We start from the raw sequence: 10,710 nt of genomic DNA on the forward strand, positions 1-10,710 counted from the left end.
TCCCATGTACACACCCAAGTGGTCTCGCGGAAAAGCCACCATTAAAAGACTACGATGGTAGCCCGGACTTTGGTAATGTGCACCAATACTTCTGCTTGGGTTATGCAATATCGCATGCAGCTATGCTAATTCGTCTACAACTCATAGCAGCCACTCAACTTTTATTTGCGTTACAGCTAGTGACTGGGTTCAAGTCTAATATCTCGTACTTATGCATATTTGAGTGTGCGGGTTATGTACCAATTGTGCCGCCACAGCGCATCAACATGAGTCATTGCAACGAATGCATATATATATTTGTGTTGGACATGAGTCTCCAACTATAAGTCCGCTATGTAGAACCCTTGACAAGCGATCTATTTTTTTCGCTGGATTTGCGGATTGTCACTTTGATGAGACAGTCTTCCCGTCGTTAGGGGGAGATTAGAACGTCAACGTTCAACAGAAACGACAGGAATTGTCGTGGTCTGTCCCCACTATGTCTCATCTTGATCCCCTAAAAGTGATGAGATCACATATACATGCTGCAAACATGCCTGCAAGGATTGATGTCCCCACGTACAAGAGGACATGGTGCCACCCAGAGAAGATGGGTACCGCACCACCACCATGGATGGTGGTATGGTGACGCCACAAGGTGGCATAATGGCGTCATAGGCCATGGGTTCCGCTAGAGAGCGTAGGAGACCCATAGGTTTGATGGAGCGAGTTTGGCACAACTTGATCCATTGATCATTGATACTCAAAATCCGTCTCATGAGAATATTTTGGATTGTGGTTATGTCCAAGAGACATCGTTAGGGGACGCCTCAATGTTAGAACCAATGACTGAGAATATAGAGATCTCTACGAACTACACTAGTGTACACGAGGACGTGGAATTGTTGAGACCAATGACATCGAACCTTACTCCGTTGAAGAATGCCAACGTAGAGAAAATTGGCCTAAATAGAAAGATGTGATCCAGGTTGAATTGGATTCACTAACGAAGATGAAGGATTTCGGGCCTGAGATGCCAACACCTCCTAACATAAAACCTGTTGACATTAATAGGTCTTCGTTAGATAGCGTGATGAGAAAAAGAGATGATAATCTCGCCTTATGGCACAAGGCTTCTCACAAAACGCCCTGGAATCTACTACGAGAAGACATATTCTCTCGTAATGGATGTCATTGCACTCCACTACCTTGTCAGTTTGGTAGTTTCCAAATAACTGAACATGCAGCTTACGAATGTGGTCACTACGTATCTTTATGGGGATCTAGATACGGAATATAATGAAGGTTCTTGTGAACTTCATTTACCCAAGTCAAGTGGCTCTAGACCACTGAGCGCGTTTGCAACTAGGTTGAAACGCTCACTAAAGTGACTACTTGATTGGGAAGGGATATGATGAACTATATATGCCCACGCGTTTCCATGACAAATTCCGGATTTGCAATTGTAGCGGTTTATGTTGATAAACATAATTGGAAACCTTAAGAGTTAAGGGAAACCGCTGAACACCTGAAATCCGAGTTTGAGATGAAGGACCTTGGGAGAACACGGTTTTGTCTAGATTTAGAACTTGTATACCATGTCAATAAATGCTTGTGTTAATAGCAGAAGTGCTTACTTATGTACAATAGGCGCATTATTGTACTTAGCACAATACAAGACCGGACACCTCAATTGTTATGAACTTGTTGGCTAGATATAGCCCCGCGCCAACGCAACGCCATTGGACTGGTATAAAGGCAATCTTTCGTTACTTAAAATGTACGATAGATATGGGCTTGTTCTATCCCTACAGAGAGAAAAGAAATGACGGGAATTTGGGATCGGACCCCATAAGGAAAAACACCAATTTCCGTAATGTAGCCGTCGACGCCACTATCCATGGTGGCCGGCGACTCCTCCTCCCCTCCATCAAAATGACAACGATGTTTTGAAGGGTTTTTGCTGATGCAGGGTATCTCTCTGACCCTCACAAAGGTCGCTCCCAAACGGATTATGTCGTTACCATGGGAAGCACTGCGATATCTTGGAGGTCTACAAAACAGACCCTTGTTGCTACTTCCTCAAATCATGCAGAGATTATTGCTCTACATGAAGCCGTGCGAGAATGCATATGGCTAAGGTCTGTGATTAGACATATTCGAGGAACTTGTGGTTTAAAGTCTACCACAGATGAACCTACTTGCATTCATGAAGATAATGCAGCTTGTATTGAGCAAATGAAATTAGGTTTCATCAAGGGCAACAACACCAAACATATATCGCCTAAGTTCTTTTACAATCAACAACAACATTGATCACTTCTAAAGATTGAAGTGAATCAAATCCGATCTGAGGATAATGTAGCGGACTTATTCACTAAGTCGTTACTAAAATCCACCTTCGAGAAACATGTGAAGAGCCTTGGATTGAGAAAGTTATCCGAACTCCCATGATTGTAGCAATCAGGGGGAGATGTCGACATCAGGGGGAGACATGATGTCTACATATTCGATCTTGAAGAGTGAAGGACGTGTTGTGCTCTTTTTGTCCTTCGACTAGGGTTATTTTTGTCCCACTGGGTTTTTGTTACCTGACAAGGTTTTTAAGGAGGCAACAATCAAAGCGTCATCACCAAGTTTGAGCGGCACAAGGGGGAGTGTTGAATGATGTCGACTACTCCACATTCACGTGCGTTGTGCTCTTTTTCTCCTTCGACCAAGGTTGTTTTTTCCCACAGGGTTTTTATTACTTGGCAAGGTTTTTGACGAGGCAACTTAGAAGCGCATAGCAGAGGCAACACTATTGACATGGAATATCCAAGGGGGAGTGTTGTAAATGATAATGACTATTCATGCAATAGGTATTGCTTAATGTATGCGATTGACAGACTCGTAATGTATGCGATTGACATACTTGTAATGTGCGATTGACAACTCGTAATGTATGCGATTGACATACTTGTAATGTGTGATTGATTAGTATAGCTATTATGTATTGCCGTTTGTATACATGATGTAACCCTATATAAACCTCATGGTGAGATGAATACAATACAATTTTTCCAATTCTCTACAACAGAAAGACAAATATATCATGTCTAATAATTGCTTCATTCAATGAACAACTCACAAAATCTTTCATGAAACTTAGAAGTGCGTGTAAAAAAGATTGTAGTGCGACAACACTACTATCCGTCGAAACATAACAAGAATTATGGTGACGTAACATGTTACCTGTTCATATTACCAAATCACATTTAAGTACTACTCCACATCTTTTGCATTTGGCACGCTCTATCAAATCATCACCTAAAGAAATTTTCTCAAATGATAGCCAACATTATAAACTCTTTTTCCTATTCTTAACTGTAAAATCTCTCGCCTTATTCTTTTATCTTTTAAGCATATTATATCCTTGCACATATTTTAGTTCTATCTTCTTATTTTTCTTCCATAAATATACTTTGTTACTCATCATTCATACTAAAAAAAAAAAAACATCAATCAAAATTGAATAAATGTTTTACATTTCAAAGCTTTATAAAATAAATTGAATAAAAAAGGCCAGCCACTGAAGAAATTGAATTAATGACTGTTGTGAGAAAAAGTGAGTGAATGTGAGATGGGGGTGAGAATGAATAATAGCTTTTGGATGTAAGATATTGGATTAAAAAATTTTATCCGGTTTCTTAACATCGTCTACAATCTCAATATCTTTAAGGAGTTTGATAAGGTTTATACTTAATTTTTATTTTTATAGAAAAGAAAAGAATGTAAAGATTTAGAGTTTATATACTAACATTTAATTTTTTTGACATTCAGTGGGTTATCGCTCCTACAATATTTGTGTTTATATTACATGATGCGGTGATATATGCAGCAAATCAACAAGTTATGGTTTGGCAAGGGATTAATGAAAATAGAAGATTTTTTCCAGTCATTCTTTACCACTTTGTTGATTCTTATTTTCTATACATTTTAACCAAAAAAAAATAAATCTCTCTTTATTTTTGCTTCTTTGAGCCCATTAAATGAAGTATTCATTTCCAAAAATAAAAAATAAAATATTTTATCTTCTTTCTTAACTTTCACGAATTCTCAGTTGAATTCAAAAACAAACGAATTCGTCAAACAGTCCCTTGTTGATTATTTTTTGTTTAGCTCGAAGTCATCCGATCCAAAAGTTAAAATTTTCTATTTGAAGTACAAATGTGACTGATAGCTTTGTTGTAGGGATTGTCATTGGGTCGGGCTGGCCCAGGGTTGCCCAAAAATGACTGGCCCAGGCCGGGGCGGGCAGGGTTTTAACGTGTTTTCGTAATTTTATGAGCCGGGCCAGGCCAAGCTTTTCTTCGATGGGCTAGGCGGGCTTTTGCGGGTGTCCAGGCTCGCAGGTCAAATGATAATACCTACTTTGTTGTTTCAGTGAGCTTTACAACATGACACTCGGGGTTGGGGACAAATTTGACACAAAAGCATGACTATGATAGCTTTTATCTTATTTTTTATTTTTGAAAATGAATACTTCAATTAATGGGCTCGAAGAAGCAAAATAAAGAGAGATTTATTTATTTTCGGTTAAAATTTCTTATTTTCTAGAATCAACGAGGTGGTAAAGAATGACCGGAAGAAAATCTTCTAATATTTCCATGAATCCCTTGCCAAACCATAACTCACTGATCTGCTGCATATATCACTGCATCATGTAATATAAATGCAAATACTATAGGAACAATAGCCCATTAAATGCAAAAAATTAAACGTTAGTACTTAGTATATAAACTCTAAATCTTTACATTGATCTATTTTCTATAAAAGTAAAAATTAAGCAAAACCTTATGCGTAATATCAAACTCCTTAAAGATATTGAGTTGTAGACAGATGGGTGAAAAATGTATGTTACTCTTACAGGTGTTGAGAAACCAGACAAAAGTTTGAGAAACTCTACAATGAATTCCATATAAAGAGTGGCATGCACTCACTTTTTTCGCTTGCAAGCTATCATCATTCACTTTGAAGCTCAGAAGCAGGCGCTCTTTGTTGATAAGTTAGATTATTAGGAGCAACACATGTTTTATGTCCAATTTGTCCCCAACCTCGAGTGTACGTCATGCTGTAAAGCTCACTGAAACCTTTAACTAAACAATGAATCAATGAGTACACAAATATTAAATGTTCAATAGTTAACCACTAGAACTATGAAGGGGTTAAAGACAATGAGTTTGATGAAAGAAAAATATAACAAAATTTCTGTTCACAAGTCTTAACGGGTTCCTATGGTTAACCAACCAATCCACTAGGTATAACCCGTTACACCATTAAGCCAATAGATTGCCATTATGTTGGCCCGTTAAAACACGTCTCGTTACACACATGAACCCGCTCGGGGGTTCCTATGGTTAACCAACCAATCCACTAGGTATAACCCGTTACACCATTAAGCCAATAGATTGCCATTATGTTGGCCCGTTAAAACACGTCTCGTTACACACATGAACCCGCTCGGGTGTCAAGACTCATGATCAATGTTCTAAAACACGGTCGCCCAGCCCGCCTAGGCGGCGCCTCTCCGCCTCGAGGAATGGCAAATCGGAGCTTCTGGGCGGGTGTGATTTAGGCGGGCTGGGCGGTGAGTCGGGCATTTTTTTTTTTTTTTTTTTATAATTCGCGAGATATCGACCTAAAGATATCTCATAGGGTCAGTTCGTCCAAAGGCCAAAACGCCGCAAAAAATAGGTTCAGTCCGTCGCTGGTGAGCCTCTCCTCCGTGCTGTCGCTCTCTCTCTCTCTCTTTGTCGCTCTCTCTTTCTCTCTGCGCGCGGCTCACTCTGGAACCAGATCGGATCATCGGAAGTTCGGAACTGTCAGCTTCTTCGTCGCTCTCTCTTTTCTCTGCAGCTCTGCGCGCGGCTGAGCTCTGAAACCAGATCGGAATCTTCTTTGCCCCTCCGCTCCAGTATCAACTCTTCCTCCACCATCTCAACCGGCAGCTTCTTCGCCCCTCCGCTCCACAGCTCCTCCATTTTCCAGCTTCTCCACGGTAAGTTCTGAGAAATTGATAATCTTTTTGTATGGGGATTGATAATCTTTGTTCTTGTTGAGTTGTTGGCTTGTTACTGGAAAATGGAAATTCCGAAATTGATAATATTATTGTTCTTGTTGCTGGAATTGATAATCTTGTTGTTGAGTTAAGTTGTTGCTGGAAGTGGAAAGTGAATAAGTGATAATCATCTTGTTGAGACGTTGAGTTGTTGGCTTGTTGCTGGAAATTCCGAAATTGATAATGTTATTGTTCTTGTTGCTGGAGCCTGGAATTGATAATGTTCTTGACTTCTTGTTGAGTTAAGTTGTTGCGAAAGTGATAATCTTCTTCTTGTTGCTGCCTTGCTGGGAAAGTGGAAATTGATAATGCATTTGTTTTAGAAATTGATAATCTGGATGTTTCTGTTGTGGCCTTGTAGGCAGTAGGCTTGTTGTTTTGGAAATTCATAATCTCAATGTTTCTGTTGTATCATTGAGTTAAATTATAATGACTTAAATAGTTAAATTAGACAATTAGTTAATGGCTTAATGCATATAAATATATAATGAATTAATGAGTTAAATTAGTTAATGCATGTACAATTATACATTCTGCCACAGTGCCACTATTGTTAAATCATTGTTTGTTTATTAATAGGGCTTCCTTGATCGATGGCAGCTTCCAGAGGATCTAATGCTACTAATGAAGCGGATAGATCATTGAGGCGTGGGTCAAACAATGTTGCAATTTTATCACTTTAGTCTTTAATCTTTATGGATGTTTATTTAGGACTCTCTTAAAATTTGAACATTCTAGGTGTAATTTTATCACTTTAGTCTTTAATCTTTATGTATGCTTATTTAGGACTCTCTTAAAATTTGAATATTCTAGATCTTTAGGTGCAATTTTATTACTCTTTGAGTCTTGATAAATTTATATATTTTTAATTACATAAATAAAAGCTATAAAAATTAAATAAAAATTAAAAAATACAAAACCGCCTAGGCGCCGCCTAGGCACCCGCCTAGCCGCCTGGGCGCTCCTCCCCAGCCCACCGCCCGACTAGCGCCTAGCGATTTTTCGAACCTTGCTCATGATTAATGATTGATTAAATATTGTAGGCTCCGTTGATTGATCTTTTTGTTGCTGCTTGCTGAGAGTTTGCTGAGTTTAATGCTCAGTAATTATTTTGTAAATTTATGATTTTATATCCATTTTTTTTTAAGTAAAGGTTCATTGCATTAGATTACCAGCTAAAAAGCTAGAATCTACAGACACTTAAAAGACAGAAAGACAAGCTCCTATCTAAGCACTGCAATCATTACAAATCAATTTGAGCCCGCTATTAAAGCGAACCCATAAACAAAGAACAACTCCGTGTCTTCTGAGGAAAAACTAGCCCTCCATCTGCCAGGCACGCAATTGTGGTACAAAAGGAAAGCTACTTCCCAGCAAACAAATAGGAGTCAAATCCTCATCTATAAGTCGTTTTCTCCAATTCAACTCAAGATAATTACCAATTTTGTAGAACCATGATCTGAATTACGACTGACACTTTAAAAACTGTAAAAAAGCTCAATATAGCCCAAGTAGGTCACATCTCAGGCTAGGCCCACCCTCATCATTAGCCGTGAATTCGAACTTTTTGGTAAGTGATAAATGAGGGTGGCAAGGCACCCTCCTTGAAGGCCCAGGAAACAGAGCCCAGCAGCCCAAGTTGGAGCCCAGGCCCAAGCCCAAACCCAAGCAAATTGGACAGAAGCGCTAATTGTCCTTTGCCATGCCATAGTTGCCGCCGGCCGACCCTTCCAGCCGCACATCAGATCGTCGACGCCGCCTCTCTGCAGCCAATCACCGACCAGGAACACCGGCCAAAACCCACCTGCAAGACCAGAACCTGAAGAAGCTATCCCGACACTGTTGCTAGTTTCCCCGCCGCACAGCCTGCGGCCCAGCCACCGAAACAATCACACCGCAGCACTTTACCCTCGCCGGCGAACAAAGGACCGTCGCCGATGAACAACAGCCAAAACAAACTCGCTGTCTTAGTCGGCGAAGAAAGCCAAATAAACCCAGAAAAACTCGATCTCACTCAACACACCGATGGGGCGCCTAAGAACAGCCTCGTCTGGCCTAGACCGGTGACGGACCACGACGGACCACTGTCAAACGCCGCCGATTTGCACGAAACCTTAGGCTGAGAATGGTATTATGATTCTATCGATCATACCAACTCTGTCACGTGATTTTTATATCCATGATTCCATGTCCATATGGGAAAAAAGAAAAAGAATTTGGTGGTAAAGAAAAAAAAAATAATAAGTAGACGTGGTTGCTGGTATACTCGGTGCCTCCAGCATCCGTCGCGCAACTTTTTGTACTAGTCTCTCTCTCTCTCTCTCTTTCTCTCTCTCTCCCCTTTTCGTATCATGGATCTTCTCCAAGGCTATTACGACCAACTGGACGATGATTTGGGCTGTTCAGAGGACCACAACCAAAACCCTAATTTCACATCGTCCCCAGAAGCTTCGCCACCAAGGCTCCTCCTCCAAGCCAAGTCCGCCGCACCACCGACGGTGGAAAAGACATTGTCAACGCCCATCGATCCCACCCAGCAGCACCTTGTCAACTTCAACCCTAACTTCTACGGCCCACAGCTGTCATGCATACGCAACCACAACCTTGGCTTCGTTGAAGACGCCTCCATCGAGCCCTTCATCTTCCACGAGCAGTACAATACCTTCCAAACTGATGGCTACGCCGCCGATCCCTCCGCCTCTGACTTCGGCCATAGAGAGAACGACGCCGTTTCCATGTACAATGTACCGCAGCACGAGCAGAAAAAGAAGCGCAAGATTGAAAAGAGCAAGGTATCGGATGAGGGTTTGCCGGCTGAGCTAACGGAGGAGCAGAGGAAATACGCCGAGGAGTATTATGCCAAGAAGAAAGGTGCACTGAGAGGCGGTGCCGGCGCCGACAAGGGAGAGGCTATACTCGTCGAAAGAACTTGTTTTCATGGAAAAGAAGAGAGGGATTATCAGGGAAGGTCTTGGATAGCACCGCCTAGTTACGCCAAGGCCACCAATGAGTACTGTTTTACACCCAAGAGGCTGGTCCACACTTGGAGTGGCAACACAAAGGGTGTGTCTGCTATTAGGTTCTACCCCAGATACGGGCATTTACTTCTCTCTGCAGGGATGGATAGTAGGGTCAAGATCTGGGACGTTTTCAATTACGGGAACTGCATGAGAACATACATGGGTCATTCCGAGGCAGTTAGGGACATTTGTTTCTCTAATGATGGCACTAAGTTTTTGAGCGCTTCTTTTGATAAGAATATCAAGTACTGGGATACAGAAACTGGCCAAGTCATATCCACCTTTTCGACCGGAAAAGTACCGTATGTGATTAAGCTTAATCCGGATGAGGATAAGCAGAATGTGTTATTGGCGGGGATGAGTGACAATAAGATTGTTCAGTGGGATGTGAACGAGGGGAAGAAGATCACTCAAAAGTATATTCAGCATTTGCGTGCCGTGAATACTATTACGTTTGTTGATAATAACAGGAGGTTTGTTACTTCAAGTGATGACAAGTCTCTCCGTGTCTGGGAGTTTGGGATTCCTGCGGTGGTTAAGTGCATCAGTGAGCCTCACATGTATTCTATGCCTTCGGTTTCCTTGCACCCTAGTTCGAATTGGCTTGCGGCACAGAGCATGGATAACCAGATTCTTGTTTACAGCACTGGGGAGAAATTTCAGCTAGAAAAGAAGAGGCGGTTTTCAGGGCATGTTGTTGCGGGGCATGCTTGCCAAGTGAATTTCTCGCCAGATGGACGGTTTGTTTTCTCTGGTGACAGCGAAGGTCGATGCTGGTTTTGGGATTGGAAGTCTTGCAAAGTCTTGAAAACTCTCAAATGTCATCAGGGGGTATGCATTGGGGCTGAGTGGCATCCCTTGGAGCAGAGTAAAGTGGCAACGTGTGGCTGGGATGGCTTGATTAAGTATTGGTAAGTAAATTGACTTTCATTCCTTAACACTTTTATGAGGTCCCAGTTAGTCTCTGTATATTAATGTCATCTTGCCATGGAACATTATGGTAACCTCTAACTTTGGTCTTATTGTCTGGCTTTCAGGGATTAGCTGTATTTCAGTTCGACTTTCGTAAGCTGCCAATAATTCATTGTTCCAATTTCAGTTCAGTATGGATTCACCACATCTTTATTTGACATTGGATTGAGGGACTTAAGGATACAGAACAAATTCTGCTAACATCTTTATCTTGCACTAATATTATCCCATTATATATTCTGGATATGTACTTGTCATACAATCAATAAAATTTTGTTCAGTAGTAGTACTTATTTGCCACCCAATAAGCATATGATTCAGCTTATTTGATATAAAAAAAAAATAAAAAAAAAATATTATAGTTGAGAAGCTTAACACAATTAACAGTGAGTTTTGCAAGAGACATTCCAGTGATCGAGTCACCTTCTACTTGAAGATCTCTACCGTCCGCTTGCCCATAGCAACCCAAAACATAGACCAGAAGCAAAACCAATAGGCTCCAAGGATAGAACCATCACAATCTTCTATCATATATAGAAATAAGCTAGACAGCTTTCATCATGGACTGTCATAATTTCATCAATCATTCCCGATAGCTCTGCTGCATCATTAGCAATTGTTTGAGTTTTTGTATTCTGT

General features: G+C 40.9%; 1 protein-coding gene across 1 annotated transcript; it reads left to right on the plus strand.

Moving 5' to 3' along the window:
• The first annotated feature begins 8,430 nt into the window (after window positions 1-8,430).
• Window positions 8,431-10,014, plus strand: LOC133730084 (uncharacterized). Its single transcript, XM_062157755.1, has one exon. It carries the CDS (start codon window positions 8,431-8,433, stop codon window positions 10,012-10,014), a length of 1,584 nt encoding a protein of 527 aa, XP_062013739.1.
• Window positions 10,015-10,710: the final 696 nt, after the last annotated feature.

This window comes from Rosa rugosa, chromosome 2, assembly GCF_958449725.1.
Source record: "Rosa rugosa chromosome 2, drRosRugo1.1, whole genome shotgun sequence".
NCBI classification, from domain to species: domain Eukaryota; kingdom Viridiplantae; phylum Streptophyta; class Magnoliopsida; order Rosales; family Rosaceae; genus Rosa; species Rosa rugosa.